Source organism: Bacillus rossius, chromosome 3 (assembly GCF_032445375.1).
Source record: "Bacillus rossius redtenbacheri isolate Brsri chromosome 3, Brsri_v3, whole genome shotgun sequence".
Lineage (NCBI taxonomy): Eukaryota > Metazoa > Arthropoda > Insecta > Phasmatodea > Bacillidae > Bacillus > Bacillus rossius.
This window is the reverse complement of record NC_086332.1, coordinates 84,582,055-84,599,529: the sequence shown is the minus strand read 5'-3', so window position 1 is coordinate 84,599,529 and position 17,475 is coordinate 84,582,055. Positions and strand designations below refer to the sequence as shown.

The window sequence follows — 17,475 nt, the reverse complement described above, 5'->3', positions numbered from 1 at the left end:
CAGCAACTAAAAAGCACAACCCTGATAAAATCTTGGAAGAATATTTGGCCTAATAACCCACATCTTGCAACATGCAACTCTGCATCCAATGATTCTGAATCTATTTTGGATGCTGCACTTGAAATTTGTAACGAAGTGGAACTTGCGCCAGTATCAATTGAAGAGTTCAAGACATGGATTATTGAAGACAACCTTGCTACTGATGTGACAGATGCAGAAATAATCCAGGAAGTCACGACAGTAGATGACGAAGTGATCAAGGAGGCAATGCCGGAGTTAAACTTCACTATCAGCTGTGATGAAGCGTTATCGGCAACCAAAACTTTGCTTTGTTGGTGCTAGGAGAGAGAGTAAGATTTTTCAAACATTTTGTTGTTAAAAGGGATTCAAGAACAAGCAATGACGGACTGCTTGCGTAAGAAGAAGCAGTAGAAAATCACAGACTTTTTAACGTGTAAATATATAGTATGTAGTATGTACTTTTTTTTTACATATGTACTGAACATTTTACTTTACTTTCTTTCCGTATTTTTTTTTAAAAACTTATATATACCATAATTTCATAGCCTAGTTTTAATAAATTACATGTACTTATACTGTTTGGTACTTTTTGTTAACTTCATTGTGTTTAAAATCATTGAGAAAAAAACATCTTTGATAATTCGACATTTTCGGTAATCCGACACGCCCCTGGTCCCTTACCTGTTGGATTATCGAGGGACAACTGTATTTAATTTAAAAGTACTGCTTGAAGAGTCATTGTCACAGACCCAAGAGCAAAATTTGGTTATACTCACTTTTCAAACATGAGGGAATGAGTCACTGGCTCTGAAATGATTTCAATTTATATCATTTCAAATCAGCACACAAAAATGTTATTCCTCATCCTGAAACTTATAAACACAATTTGTTTTTAAGTATGTCAACACTGATTATTACTAAAAAATACCATGTGAAGAAGGAGGACTATTTTGTAGTGTACATAATACAATTCTACAGCTCTTGGGTTTTTTAAAGTTTTTATGTAATAAATATTAGTATATACAATAAAAAATTTTAAATAACTTACTTAGGGACTTATTAAAATTTGCTTCCTGGATATAAGTTAATTAAAATGATGCACTTAATACTAATACTGTACAATGAAATATTTTGGACTGGTGCTGGTGTGATAAGGTGCATGCAGGAAGGGAAGCTAAGGAACAGACACGTGTAGTGTTGCCTTATGGTGCTGCAGATGCGGTGTTTCCTGGACTTCAAGCCTGGGGGAGCCTTGTGCCACATCCTGGCCACTGTGTACAAGTTCAAGAGCGACCAGGGATGGAGGCGGTTCGACTTTCAGGTGAGGGGACGAGTGAGGAGTGGTTCGCTGGGCCTCGGCTGCCTCGATGCGACAGCTTGACGAACCTGTGTTCCTTTGCCGTAGTCGCCGTCTCGGATGGACCGCAACGTGGAGATGTTCATGAACGTGGAGAAGGTGTTGATCCAGAACAAGTGCCTCACCATGCCCGTCATCTACATCAAGCCGGACGTGGACAAAAACCTCCAAGCAAAGATCCGTGACATCATCAAAAGGCACCAGGGCTCTGTGACAGGTAATCCCAACGACCCATGCTAGTGGAAACGTGATGGATGTTGTGGTGTGCCTGTGGTTTTTATTGGGACACTTAGTTTCCCCCACTCATGTACTCTGTCAGTGCTCCATGCTCTCATCACCTTTTATCATCTCTAATGACCTCAATGTTGAGTTATTAAACTCAATCCTAGCCGTTTTGGATCTGTGTTGCGTAACTGTTTGTTGGAGATTAGGTGTATGTCTGAATGCATGTATATATTGTGTTTGTAAGCAGCTGTAAGTAGATTAGTATTTAGATTTAAGTTAATATATAGTACATACTTTCTAAGTTTTTGTATTTAAAGCCCTAACAATGATTTATTAAATGAAATTAACATGTTAGCAGATAAAAATTATTAATTTAAGTGATTTTGTTACATTTAGTGTGTGTTCTAGGATTTGTTTTATTCTTAGTTGTCAAAGTGGTAACAGTCAAGACCTCTGGCTAGCTCTACTTGGTCCAACTGCTACATGCATAAAACATGTAAAGAAATTTTCTGGGTGTTGAAAGCATTTTTTAGTTTAAAAAAAAATTACAATCAATGTTCCTTGAATGAAATAAAGTCTCTCTAAATCATTTGAACTCACAGTACATACAAATGTCCGAGAGGCCAAATGGCGAGAGGCCCAGCACGGCCACCAATTGCTGTGAGGGAACATGTCACAGTTAAACTTATTATGCAACATTCTTTTTATTACTCTTTATCACTAAGCTATTAATTAGCATGTAATGAGATCTCACTGTAATAGCACACTGTAATGATTTGGTTTATAAATTATTTATTATTTAATAACATATATTATGTTTTAAGTTTCAGTTTGTGAAACAGAAATCTTAATTTAGGATAAAAGAAAACTGTTAAAGTCAGTAAATATATTAACAGCATTTATTTTCAGCTGCTTGGATATTGGTCTTCAGATAGGCTCGGACCATCGTAACTGTGCTAACTTACCATCGTAACAGCTAGATAGAAAATACATACGTTAAAAAAATATTAAACAAAGGTTGCCTCCAAAGTTTTCTGATGTGATAATGCACTGGATGGCAAAATTTCTTCCGACCTGACTTTTGGTAAGGACAGTTAATTTGTGTGTGATGGTAATAACTAAGAGTTTTTCAAATGTTATGTTTTGTGTTTTTATTTTCTTGAAATAGTTGTAAAGCTTTCAAATTTCTGAGTCAGTGTTTTTATGACAGTGTTTTATTATTGGTGACATTGAATAAGTGGATTAAATGTTTTGTAGTTGTAGTAAAAGAATTTAGTTTAGCATGTTTAAAATTAATATTGGAAATACTGATGCTTAGCATACATGTATAATGTTTGATTGTTGTGGATATTCTTAGGCATTCGGTGCAATGAACATTCGGAAATAGAGAGGGTGACAAGGTGAAACTTGAGGGTTGCATTAACACAGACGTCAGCAGGACGGCTTGTGGTTGTAGATAACGAGGAGGAGGCCACCCACCTCATCTACCCCAGGTGCGATCCCCTGGAGGAGGAGTACGCCCGCCCCACCATGAGGCGAGACCGCATGGTGCTGCTGCACTGGTACTACTTTCCCGACAGCTATGACACGTGGACCAATGTAGAGCTTCCGGTCGACGCGCCCGACTCCCCACCCTCACACTCCAGCTTCTGGCGGGTGAGTGATCGCTCGCAACATGGTTTACAGTATGCAACCACCTGCATCGAATAACAAAGGCAACATCTTCCATAAGCATCTTACTAGAGACATGCCGGAAAACATTTAAAGCAGGAAATATCTATTTAGCACTTGGCTCTGTTTGAACTTTTACCGATTGTCTCATTACTTTATGGCCAACAATTTTTCTTTGAATTTTTCATGCTTCTAACTTGTTTTTTTTTATTGGTCTTTAAAGAAAAACTGCCACATTTATGTAAAATTGTTTCACAGTTCATGATGACGTTAAGGTTGGAAATTCCTTTGTCCAATTCCTTCGCCAATTGAACATTATGTTTTTTGGGAGTCCTAGCTATGAATGAAATAAATTCAACATTATCACATTAGAAAATGCTTTTTTTTTTTTTTGCCACCACACTGTCGCGTATGCCCCTTCCTTGGTCGGTCACAGTGGTTATGGTGGTGGCCAATTGTACAAGCCCCACGATAATGGGTGCCACTGTCGCGACTCTCGGGTACTGTCGCGAGGTTTTACGGTGTAGATATTGTGAAAGTCTACACTGCCAATAATTATTATCATAAAATATGAATATTCTCAGGGATTTGTCGCCTATTCTCTCTGCAGTAAATCTCAGGAACGCTGCTGCTGGAGTGACTATCCAGACTGCTAATCCAGCTAGCACGTCACTGCATTGTATTACTGTCCAGAGAGTAATTATTAAAAAGAAATTTGGTAGTGTTGTGTGACGAGTGAAAATTTGCATTAACTATGACCAGGTCTGTTTTAGACGTAATTGACATTTACCATAAATAAAATAGAAATAGCTGGAAAACATGTGATTTTAATGTGTTCTTAGATATTGACGTGAAGTTACTGTCAACATGCAATTCAGCTAGAGGAACAACCAAAATCATTTACAGTGTATGTTAGCATTTTTGTCAGACCTATGTGTCAGTAAATAAATGTAAATGAGGTCACAGGAACACATCGACTACCATGCCAGGTCTAGCTATAATCTGTCGGAGGCTTGAGGCTCTCTTCCTAGGACCTCCAGGTGGTCTGCTGCGACGCTGGAACACTGGACGCTGGAAGCTGTAATTGGCGAACTACAGAAGATCTGAAGTAGCTGGGTGTCTGGCTGAAGACTCGACTTCCCTCTCGTCCTAAAAAGTCTGTTTTAATTTGGATCGGTCTCACCAAACGTTGTAGCCGATCGTAGCTGGTGCTGTTATCAGTCGTCCGGAACCACTATGGGGACGAACGGGACCAACGTGGAAGTTGGCACTAGATGTCGCCGATACTCCCTATCTGAGACTTATTCAGTCTAGAACTATTCTCGCAAATCATAGTATGGAGAATTCTGTATAGCACACGACCGCGGATGACGCGAGTCTTCAATTACTCGGGCGGCAACCAAGGCTTTGGTTCGCCCCAGCCCGAGAAACGTCTTCCCGCTGCAAGATGGCGATGGCATCTCTCTCTTCCTCCTTCTAACTATTTATTTTACGTCCCTAGCAACCAAGGAGCTATAGGGCAATCAGCAAACCAAATTAACTGCATAGTGAAATAAAACTTGGATATTAGCGTGTAAGTGCTGAACTAAGGAAAATGAATAAAGTTTCCAAAGAATAGTGCTTAGAGGACCCTGAAGTTAAAAAGTGTGTTGTCTCTGGCAATTAGATCTGTTATACATGTTAAACTTTGGTTTTCCTCTTTACAATAAAATAATTAAAAATATAAGATCGCCTCATGAAATATACAATTAATGTTACAATAATAATAAAAATAATAATAATATGACTGTAAACAGTTGGACTGGTTACAACACAATAGATGCTAAACAGAAAAAACACCAGAATGGCAAGGAAAGGAAGGATTTACAATTTTTTTTCCAAGACAAGGGTGCTAACAAACCCGTAACTGCGAACTTTAATGTACCTTCAATATATCGAACACACAACGTTAGCCAGCACTAATGTGTGGTGCTAGTGTTTTGACACACTTACTGGCAGCACAGCTCCAACACCCAGTCGTGAAAATATCCACCTCTATTTGCTCATTAAATGTACTTTACGAGCCGCCGAACAGCATAACTTGTCGGCAAAGCACTCAAACAACCAATAAATAGGCTCTGCAACTGTGTCTTCCATGCAGGGGAGAGGCAAGTGTGTTACCTCACCGATTAATCACAACATAGCTCTTACAAGGACACAGCAGAATACTAATTTCTTTACCATTGCTTTTCTTGCAAAAAATAAAACCTGAAAAAAGTCTTTTCTGATTGACTGGCATAAAAATGTAATAAATTTACCATCTCTTGTGAGACAGAACATCTGCTGATTTTCCCATTATAAGAAAACACACAGAAAGTGCTTGAATATCTCTGTATTTGAAAAAATCTCCAAAATATTGGAGCCGCCTAGTCGCACACCTGTTTCTCATTTTTTATTCACTAAGATTATCCAAATGTTCTAGAAATGTAGTAAAAACTTGTAAACATAATAATATTGAAGTTACTAAAATACGTTTAAAATGTGTTTATACAAATGATATCCTAGCAAACAAAGTGGAAACTAGTAAAAACTTAGTTAAAAGGCTTCTCTTAATATAATAACAAAATATCAAGAACTATTACCAACATTTTCATGTCAGTAAAATGCAAATACAAAACTAGGTCGCTGTAACCTTGATATACTGCATTACTGACATCATCATGTTATAAGAGCACTACAGATTTGGGGAGTGCGGGTCTTGCAATGCCACAAAGTCCATTTTATGAACCCTTGTCATTCATACAGTTTATCAAGATATGAATAGATATTAGAAGGAAAAATAATAAAGTAATTGATACTATATCCTGAAAATATTTAGTGCTATGTTCAAACTACACTATACAGAGTTTATAAGATAGCATATTGTGAAAGCAAAGATAGGATGTTACAGTAATGTAAACAGAATGGTGCTAAGGAAAATGATGGACTTGAAAAATTGTGAGCAGCGACCTCAAGTTCAGCAAAAGAAATATAAAACAGTCGAAGCCTGTATTGAGTGAAAGCAGAAAGGTCTTGAAAAAACAGAACTAGGTTTAGGCAAATTGCTAACCTACCTGGTTATAGACTGAAAATGACTGCTATAGTGATTTTACTTTTCATGCCATATTTTGCCACAAATGTGTTTGCAGTATTTTCTTCATAACCTAATGTTAATACTACCGGGCACAGTCCAGTAATCTGTGTACGTACTTATAGCATTCTGTATTTCACAGGTAGAAGCTAATTGGGCGCTGGATCTTGACCAGTATAATGAATGGATGAATGAAGAGGATTATGAAGTTGATGAAAATGGTCGCAAAATAGTCCACAAGGTAAGAGTTGTGTAACTCTTGGGGTATTGTTACATCTGTTATTTGAACCATGCATTCTGTCAGTACCTTGGCTTTAGTCGGGATATAATCTTGCTATCATAAACTGGAAGCTAGCAGTTCTGAATCTAGTTAAATTTGTAGTCTTACCTGCTGTCAGTGAGTTGTGTCTTATTAATTGATATTTAGTATGATTTGTAGTATTGATTACATATTAGTGATGTGTTGGTTCTACCTTTTTTTTTTTTTTTTCCGGATCTCTGTTAGATTCCAGTTCTTAAAAATCCGTTCTCAGTTTTTGGTTAACCTTCACACAATTTCTTCAAGTTATGTATGTATTATAATGGGTAAGGGATGAAACACCCAAGTTAACAGAGGTCTGTTAAAAGAGTATTGATACTTGTTGTGTTGGTTGAATTATAAGTATAAGTAAAGATCTAGAAATTTCATGAATAGCAAGTCATAAAATGTTTGGGTGATATTCACACAAATTCTTGTGTAAAATTGGAAAAATTCCTGATTAAAAAATAGATTTCTTTAGTTAAAAAGACATCACCAAGTATTCTGTTAATTTACATAAACAAAACATAATAAATTATATTAAAATATTATTCCCACTTATACTTACAGAAGCTAATTATAATACTAATTTGATAAAAGCGAGTAGATATTTATATCCATGAAATAATGAAGGGACCCTTTGTCTTGCAAAACATAACCCCTAACCCCCTCACCAAACCCAACCCTTCAGAATACTATACGTAGTTATTATTTTCATTGGGTCTTTCAGCTTGGAAATCTTTGGCTGAGAAAAATGTAATTGACTGGGGTGTAAGTGCTGAGGCTGGCGTGCCCAGGAGTGTCCAATGATTATTGCATATGTCCAACAAACTGCATTAAATCAAAATTCCCCATTGCATGAATCACTTAAAGAACAGGGGTGTCCAGATGTGTCAGTAGAGCATATAAGGGGAAAAACATCCTATTGTAGAAGGGGGTGAGAGTGATGGAAAAACTCGGCCAGCTATCACTAGAGGAAAAGAATAGTACTATACATACAGTGCACTACGGTGGTTGGGGCACAAGCACCATTTTAGACATTTATATTTCTGTATCTCGTCGAGGTCGTAATTGCAGAGAGATGAAACAAGTGGGTTTAGATGTGTTTCACATTTGCCATAAAAATGTTTCGTGTTTTGTATATAGAAATCATGCAAGGTTTTTGTGTTCATCTCGTGGTGTAGTGCCTCGACTGGGCTGTATCTGGAGGCGTATGTGGCAATGCAAATACATACATCTGTTTTGTATTCGTTGCAATTTTTAAGAGGTACGTGTTGGCTGCAGTATCCCACACTGGGGCTGTATATGTAATTACTGGTCGTATGAGTGCTTTGTAAAGCAGTAGTCTGTACAGTCTGTACTGCCGAGGCGCCTGCTTATTAGAGTAGAGTGTGCACATTCTGCTGTATGCCTGTCCCCTCTTTGATTCTGTGTGGGTCCGCCACAATAGTTTGCGATCCATTTGGACACCTAGGTTTTTCGCAACATCCTTGAGGGGAATGTGATCTCCAAACAGGGTTACTTAAGAGCCTGTGATCAACTAGCAGTAGATTTCTTCAAGTAAACACCACTGCCTCTGTTTTGGTAGTGGTTATTTTAATTCGTCAGCTCGTGCTACACTGCTGCATTGCGCTGAGCGCTAGTTGCAGTCGGTCAGTGGTTTATTGTAGGTTATGTGACCTACTATACAGGACTGTGTCATCCGCATAGCAGCCTTGTTTTACAAGGCATGTCGCTTACATAGTACACCTCCGACACGCATAGCACGAGTTCAATTAACGCGAATGTGCATAACGCAAGAACAATTTTTGTGGAATGGTTTCAGATAGTGCAAAATAAAAACCCACATAACGCGAGGTGAGAAATAATTTTTTGGTATAAATTCACTGCCGCGGGGTGTCGCCGCATCGTCGGATACATCGCGTGAATGCCGCTCGGCCAGTGTCTAGCCGAGCTAGGCGCGTTAACTATCGCAGGAAAAAGCAGTCTCAGCTATCATGATATCTTACCCACTCGCCACGTGTGTGTGTGTAGTTTTCATGACTCAAAGCGCTTCCCAGGCGACTGTAGATATACTAGTTATCGTCAAACTTTGTTTTGCTGTACACATTATAATCAGCTAGTCATTTTGTTGTCTTGTGTGGTAAAGTTCGCAGTACATATGTAATAATTATGAAACGTGCAAAATAAGTACAGTCTGATAAAGTGGTAGCAAAAAAAAACTATTTCTTTAGAAACGAAGTTGGAAGTTGTACGGCATTCTAAAAACCATGAAAGCATCAGTGCAATTGGTCCCGCATTAGGCCTAAGTGAATCTACGGTACGGAAAATTATCAAAAATAAAAGTGAACTCGAGAAACTGTTGTCATCTGATGCATTAACATCCACGGAGGTGAGAGTGCGGAACCGAACACCCATCATGATTCACACTGAAAGACTGCTCAGTGAATGGGTGTTTGAAAAAAATCACGGTAAAGATAAGTGTGGTGTTAATTCGGTCGTGATAAAAGAAAAAGCATTAGACATTTTTACTGCTTTAAAACCTAAGTACCCCGATAGTAGTGAAGTGTTTACAGCAAGTAAAGGATGGTTTTCAAGGTTCATAGACAGGTACAATATGCACTGTATTAAAAAGAAAGGAGAAGCAGCTAGTGCTGATTCAGTTGCAGCTGCATCATATCCTAGCATTCTAGAAGACATCATCGTCGAGGGAGGCTTCAGTCCTCAACAAGTGTATAATGCAGACGAGACAGGTCTATATTGGAAGAAAATGCCTTACAGGACTTACATTTCGAGAGGAGAAGACTGTCCCCGGATTTAAGGTTTCCAAGGATAGGCTTACACTTCTGCTTGGCACTAATGCAACGGGAGATAATAAATTAAATCCCTTATTAGTGTACCACTCCGAAAATCCTAGAGCACTCAAAGGCTGCTCAAAACCACATTTGCCAGTAATTTTGAAGGCAAATCGTAAAGCATGGATTACACAGGCTGTCTTCACAGATTGGTTTACAAAACATTTTGTACCAGATGTTAGAAAGTACAACAAAGACAGCAACCTTGATAACAAAGCATTGCTGATTCTAGACAATGCTCCTGGCCACCCAACTCACCTGACAGACCTGAACGAAAATTTTAAGGTGGTATTTTTGCCTAAAAACACACCTCTTTGATGCAGCCTATGGACCAAGGGCCGATTGCAACATTCAACGCATATTATTTACGACGCACTTTTCTGCAGGCAATCAAAGTGACGGATGGGGAAGGGAAACCATCACTGAAAGAATTTTGGAATCGTATTCCATAAAAAATGCCATTAATAACATCTCTGCAAGCTGGGATGAAATGAAACAATCTTGTTCAAGTGGTGTTTGGAAGAAGCTGTGTCCATTATTTAGAGAGGAATTCCCTGGCTTTGAGCCAGTTGAGAGTCGGCTAGAGGAAATTGCAGAGGATGTAGTGGATATGGGTAAAAAAATTGGATTTGAAGGAATTGACACAACAGATGTGAATGAATACATTAACTCCCATGATGTAGAACTTACCGCACAAGAACTTATTGAACAGGATGAGGTGAGATGTGCAGAGCAGGAAGCGATGAAGGTTGTGACACGCCAGCTACCCCTCCCACTTCAGGACAGGAAGTTGAGTCACCCCCTGCTGTACTCGAACACAAAGACAGCTTGTTTACATTTTCACTCGTGGAGGAAGAAACGACTACATCCACATCCGCTTTTTCTCCGGACAATCTACGTTATTCTTTCCATTTATGTAAAGCAATCTGCAACTTATGTCATGTGTGTTTACGAGTTCATTTTTTTGTTTTAGGTTTTTTTTTTTAACAGACACATATAAGAATTTAGGGGAAAACTCAAAGGTAACTTGGTGTGTGTGCGCCCAAACAGTTGTACCATGTTTCATTATTGTTCTTAGATGTTTTTTCCTCAAAGTAAATACCACTGATGCTTTCTACCACTACGTGTGACAGTTTTATTAACTTCCCCTCGTACTGAAAGGATTTTTTTGTGCTTTCACTAAACCGTACCATGTAAAATAACATTGTTATTAACGGGGATAGCCGAACTCGCGTAATGCGAATTCACTTAGTGCGAGTATTTCTCTGAACCATTTGTTCGCGGTATGCGAGTCCAAGGTGTAGTTAAATAGTACAGGGTCTAGGAAGCTGCCTTGTGGGGTATAAATTAGATTAGTTTTACTTGTTGGTTATTGATTGCTATGTGTATAACAATTGCTTCTAGGTTAGGAAACTGGGGTAGCTGGCATACCGAATGTTTAATACTCTTGTGCACCACTATGGCCACGCCCCCTCCCCTGTCATTTCTATCTCGCCTGTAGAGTACATAATTAATGACAGTAAGCCGATCAGTTGGTTGCAGGTGTGTCTCGTTTATTGCTTCAATATTGATTTTAGTAGTATATAAATGCATGTCCAGCACCAGGGTTCAGGGTGTGGTGTCGGTAGCCATCTTGGATTGTAACGTTATGGTGGCCATATTGGATGACCTTGACCTTTGTCATTGAAATTCAAAATTTCCCAATTTTGTACCCTTGTTAGTCGAGAGAAGCAAAAATGTTGCGACTGGCCTGTGCCAGATACTGGCCGAAGTAGTTGGATGAGGGGTACCCTGGTGTCCTCAGTGGTTGGGTCTGGGTGGTCCCTGTGGGCCTGAGGAGCTGTGGTGCGCTGGCGGAGCCTGGATTGCGGCTGCAGCTCGCCTATTGTCCCACATCGCGTGGTGGGATTTTTGTTTGCGCTTCCTCCTGGTTTGATGAGGGAGGTGTTGGCAGATTTTAGCCTTGTAGGTCGGGCAACCGTGGTAGTTAGCGCAGTGATTGCAGCGGCAGTGCCAGCTCTTGACAAAGCCTCGGTTGCCGCAGTGTGGTCAGTCAGGAGTAATATATGCGCCGCTACACCAGCAACACACAGCCTGAGTGCCGCAAGCCCTTGCGGTAGTCCTCCACTCGGATGATAATGCCCGTGAATTTGCAGATCGCAAGCATCTTGTCGGTATCACAGGTCTGAGGGACCTTTCGCTATGTGGTCTAGCGTTAAGGGGGCTAAAGTAGGGAAAGGGAGACTGCCCTTTGTCCTTTAACTCTTGCAATTTTCAAAGATTTACGAAGCATTCACGTGTCACATGGGGCTTGAAGTGCAGTTAAAAAGAGATGTGCGCATTGGTCAACGGCAATATAGCATAGTGTTTTACTGGAGGTTTTCAGAAGGAAAAGGATTAGCTTTTATGCTTTTTGCAATACAGTTACCAAAATTATATTTACGGTTGTTGTTCTTGGTGTCGGTTAATTTGCTGAGAACCAGTGGAACCGTGAACCGGGACCGTCCCATCACTATTTATATATACACACTGTGTAAAACATTTTTTATCTGGCCCTCAGTGATCCGGATCTCCAGCTAATCTGGATCACATGGTTGCTACAGTTAGGGATAACCTGGAAAAGTCAGGAATTCCATGTATCCTGGAAAAGTCATGGAGGAGTCAGGGAAATCAAAAAGATATCTGGAATTTACTATACATACTACTATGAACCAACACACTTTCCCCCACACTGTTAAAATATAATTTTTTTAAGTTGTTTAAGAAAATATTTTTGTTTCTCCTGTTATTTTTAATTTTGTCAAGTCACAAACACGACAGACAAGATGGCATTTAATAAACCAAATAGACCTTATTCCGTTTCCCATAATTTTGATCAATCAATAGGGCTTGATCTTGAAATAGCATTACGCTGTGATGTAAATTGTTATGATACTTTGGTGATTACGACTATTTGATGTGGGCAGTAGTCAAAAAATCTTAACTTCCATGGCGCACTGTGATTATTTTGTTATGATTTTGTAGTAAGTTAAAAACTTCTTTTCATATTTTTTACTTACATCGTGCATGGACATGAAAATCGTCTAGAATTTTAATAACTTTGCTTTTTATAGTTTCTGTTTTGTGAATATTAACATAGAATTTTATGTTGGGGTTAAGTAGGTTAATCCAGTACCAAAACAAATTTGTTCAGATTATTGTTTGCTTAGGCCGTGTTCCAATCAAAATCTGTTTCAACATTTAGCAATTTGCAGTTTGAGTTTTGTTGACTTTCAATTGAAACACCTTGATTGTCATTTGTCTCCAGATGTACTGCTGCCCTGCTTTCTGGTTACACGGGGTTTGATTGTTCAACATTTGTAGAATAATATGGAAATGGGAAGGCTGCAACAAATGCGAGTACCAGGCGTGTTAATGTTGTTAAAAAGGTTTAATTAATAAGTGGAGAAAATACTTTTTAAATTTAATCTTTTTATAAGTTCATTTGCGTGCCTATACATATGAATATTAAAAATTCATGTTTTGGTACATTTTTGACACTTAATTAAAGATGGCGGAAGTGATGTCATAATTATTCAGAATAGCGGACATTATGTCATCCAAGATGGTGGCCATGGTCAAGATCAAAAGGTCCTCTCCATAGACTTACTGGAGGCTGGTAAATTGGTTTAAGCCTCCTCGGAGACATTTCAAGCCTTCAGCAAAAACTTATAAAATTATCAGTTAGTTTTGCTGCAAATATGATGAATAAATATTGCAGTTTATGAACTTTCAAAATAAGTTACCAAGTACTATTACAATATTATGTAATGATCTGGAAAATTTTCTATATGGACTGGGAAACCTGGAAGAGTCAGGGAATTGCATATTAAAAAATATGTAGCAAACGTGGATCAGATTTATAAATATTTTATTTAATGTTCACATAAAAATGACAAGTGTATTCTACATCTTTGCAAACAAAGACAGCTAGCACACGATGATGTACCTGACCATGCTTCGTTCAAACACCATACATGTTTTAAACAGAAGGAAGTTGACGAATTCTTTGTTAAGAAATGATGTGAAAATTATTTTGTATTTTTTAATGACTGTAAACAAAATGGAGCATGTATACTACATAATTATGTTACAAAACATAGTTTTTTATTGTAGTAAATTGTAATTGTTCTAATTTAAACATTTTGTACTTATTACTCATATTATCTTGACCATCCAGATTTTTGTTTGTCCAGATTGCCTTTGGTTATTCCAGTAAGCCTGGATAAACGAGGTTTAACTATAGTATGCATGTGTGTGTGTGTGTGTGTGTGTGTGTGTATATATATATATATATATTTATTTATTTATTTATTTCCCATTTTCCCAGTTGCGACTGTCAGTGGAGGACTTGATGAGCCAGTCAGATCCTGACAAATGTAAGAAGAAAGCAAAGCGCAAGCGATCACCTTCACCACCACCCAAAGCTGCAAAAAGAAAAAGGTATTGATTGTGTCTTTGATCCCACGGCATTATAACTGATGAAGCTGTTTCATACCACTGTTGTAACTGTGGGGTCACAACAGAAAGAATATAGAACAAGGCGGATGCTATACATATTTATTAAGCACAATTAAATTCACAATAATTTATCATAATGAAATTATAATTCAACAATATTCTTTGCCCTTGTCTAGATTCAGAGCTGCAACACAATAATTTAAATATTACTAGAGAGCAAATAATCACAATGTACACACATACTATATAATATAATTATATAATATATATATGTACATATATTAAATGGGTCCGGAATTATTCCACTATACAAATCAGTTACAAAATCGGTAAAGTTAATTTGCTTTTACATATGCAATAATATACATAATTATCTGTCAATATCCATGTTAAAGTAAGAGAAGGAAGAAGTTACAGTTATATTATCAAACATTGAGCTGTTAAGAGACATCGACTGAATATTTCCAAAATTACAAATATTATTAATATTATAGAAAAGTCTCAGCCAGATTGTTACGTCGCGCAGTTATGTGAGATGTGTCGGAAATTAACACCACCAAAAATGTGTGGAAATAACTGCTGCTCGTCACCTGTCTTGTATTGCCTTGCGGCGGCAGCGAGTTCCTACTCGCCCTGGTAGTCGTGTCCGAGCATCCACCGCCGGGCTTCTCAATCACCAGGTACCATCTTGAGCCCCTGATGAAACTCCAACAGCTGTGTGGATCACCTCATTGATTGCTGGTGGCAACTAAGTCCAGCAAATACTGCGCATGCAGACTCATTTGAAAGTACACTTCACTCTATGGCCACGCATAAATCATATTCAGTATTGCTGTTGAAATGTACTCTGACAATAAGCAGCAATTATAAGACTCGTGTTCTCTCTCTTCTATCTGAGTCAATCAGCCTTACGTAACTATTTTGAACACGGCGGGTGAATTTTTGAAATTCGCTATGTCTTATAGTCACTTGAATGCGCCGTCTCATAGAGCTCAAATCTGCATAGCAACCTTTTCAACACATAAGCGTAACAGTTTTTATTTATGTTACATAATCGTACGTATGTTACATAATCTTACGTATTCACTCTCAACATCTCTAATCATATCGGAAAAATAAACAAAGTCCAGAGCGGGTTAAAAAACATTAATATGACCAACTACAGATTAGCTCGACACAATCACCAAGTCCAAACATTAAGTCCAGTCGTGGCCCCAACAGTCCTGCCAATGGCTAAGTCCTGTTCAGACTTAGAATATTTATGCCTCTCCTCCTGCAGTTAACAGCACCTGGAAAATTTCTATCACCTGCAGTATGGAAAATTTTCAATCACCAGAAGCTGGACTTAAACTCTCGTTGACATAACATACTTCAACATGGAGCTGAGGTCAGGCAGTTTGACGTTGTGGTGACTAGTTGGAGCTTTGGGTGGCGTAACGACAGCGTTCTTCTTCATGGCGGCAGCCCTCAGCGATAGTGCTTTGGTGAGCTCCCGATGACTGCTGAGTGAGTCTCTCTGCGTGGTTTTATATAGTCATCCAGATGGCCAGCCAGACCACCCAGGATATTCTATCTTCTGTTAGCAGCAATGGTCACCTTCCGGGATGATGTCATAACCAGAAACAGTTGTCGGCAACCTTTTTTTGTTTTTCTTATTTTCCCTCGCATGCCGCCTCGCAGGTCGCCTGGACTGTAGGCTTCCTCGCTAACACGTTAGTATTGCAGGGTGCCTGCTCCACAGGCTGAAAGAACTGTAGACAAGACAGCTCCCACGAGGATGTGTACTCAGAGCACAGCACCACCACGTGTAATGATCAAAATCAAGGTTGAGTAATTTTTTTTTATAATACAAATGTGTACAGCTCAGTTTAAATATATTAATGGGCTTAATATAACTACCCAGGGTTTATTTGAACATGAAAGAAGCATTTGTGAAATACTATGTACAAATATTTATTAAAATACAACTTAAAGGCAAAAAAAATATTGCTACATTTAATATTTAAATATAACATTTGTATATGTATAGTTTTATTTGTATTCAAATTTTATTTAAACTATATATGAGGCCTACCTTACGTGCTTAACTTAATTTTGATTTTTTTTTTTGTTAATGTTGGACTCACATTCAAGAATGCCCAGGTTCGAATCTTGGTCCATTCATCTTGAATTTAGCTTTCTGTTTCTATAGTTGACTCCAGGCAAGTTCTGGAATAGTTGCTGTTAAAGGCCAGGGCTGATTCCTTCCCTGAATTCATTGGCTTGTAAATTATGTGTCTACTAATTTTGTTGCCATTAAGATGCAACCCTTGTAAGGTGGTCCAGGTACGAGTGAACATGTGGTTTGCGCAGCGGACGCAGCCCTGGCGTGGGCATCAACAAGAAGCACAAGCCAGAGGAGGAGGCGGATGACCTCACAAAGGACCTGGAGGAGCCCCTGCAAGAGCCGAACATCACGGAGGTGACGGTGCCCAAGCCGAGCTCGTCGTCCAAGCGCGACTCGGAGCTGCAGCCGGTGAAGGGTGGCGCGCTGGCCGACCTCGACGAGGAGGGAGGCGCGGGGGCGGAGAAGGTGGGGCCTGCTGAGGACAGCCCGGGGGGAGGCGGCCGCGGGCCGGGCGGGGACGCCTCGGGGGCGGAGACCTCATCCGGGAGCAAGGACGACGGCCAGGAGGACAACGTGACGGAGCAGACTCACCACATCATCATACCCTCGTACTCCGCCTGGTTCGACTACAATAGCATACACATGGTGGAGAAGAGAGCCATGCCTGAGTTCTTCAACGGTGAGCTTGCGACCATTGCTACACATCTTGAAAACTAGTAGAAGTCAGTGAGTTTTAAAGTCGTTAAGGAAAATAACACTTAGGTTGTTAATTTTGATCTAAGATACTATGTTAGCTTGGAAATATTTCTTACAACTAAAAAAAAAATATTCCATGAGTGAAAATAGTATCAGTAAAATAATTTGGATTCAAAGAGAAATTCTAATTCAAAACAGCAAACATTATGTTTATTTTGAGTTAAAAAAGATTAAGATTTTGTATTTTGATTTGGTTGAAATAGTAACTATTTAAATTAGAAAAATACAGTGAAAGTCCGTTGTAGCGAATACGGTCTATAACGTAAAGTCCGCTATAACGATAATTGCCATTGGCACCGTCAGTTTTGCATATGCTGCGTAGGATAAAAATTTCGGAAATAACGAATGTAGCGTGGGCTCATTTTCGCTATAGCGATAGATTACACACCTGTACTTTTGCTCTAAAACAATGAGAAAACATCTACAATTTCCTTAATAAATGAGAAACAGCTTCGCACAATTCCACGTGTCCGGCAAATGAAACAACGTGCATGATGTGGCCTTCTTGGCAACACCGCACAAGGTGGGGCCCCACAGTGAGCATAGCTTGCCTCGCGGCGACGAAAGCAAGTGTCG

General features: G+C 39.0%; 1 protein-coding gene across 2 annotated transcripts in view; it reads left to right on the top strand.

The window, feature by feature from the left end:
* The window catches only part of LOC134530989 (SWI/SNF complex subunit SMARCC2), an 87,984-nt gene that overhangs the window by 32,312 nt on the left and 38,197 nt on the right, over positions 1 to 17,475 (top strand). Inside the window, exons 3-8 of one of the 2 annotated variants that reach the window (XM_063366396.1) lie at positions 1,238 to 1,342; positions 1,427 to 1,595; positions 3,042 to 3,259; positions 6,526 to 6,624; positions 13,906 to 14,018; positions 16,389 to 16,822. In XM_063366396.1, the coding sequence (XP_063222466.1) occupies positions 1,238 to 1,342; positions 1,427 to 1,595; positions 3,042 to 3,259; positions 6,526 to 6,624; positions 13,906 to 14,018; positions 16,389 to 16,822 (1,138 nt within the window). The remainder of the gene's footprint in view (positions 1 to 1,237; positions 1,343 to 1,426; positions 1,596 to 3,041; positions 3,260 to 6,525; positions 6,625 to 13,905; positions 14,019 to 16,388; positions 16,823 to 17,475) is intronic. The other variant, XM_063366397.1, reaches the window with a different exon arrangement.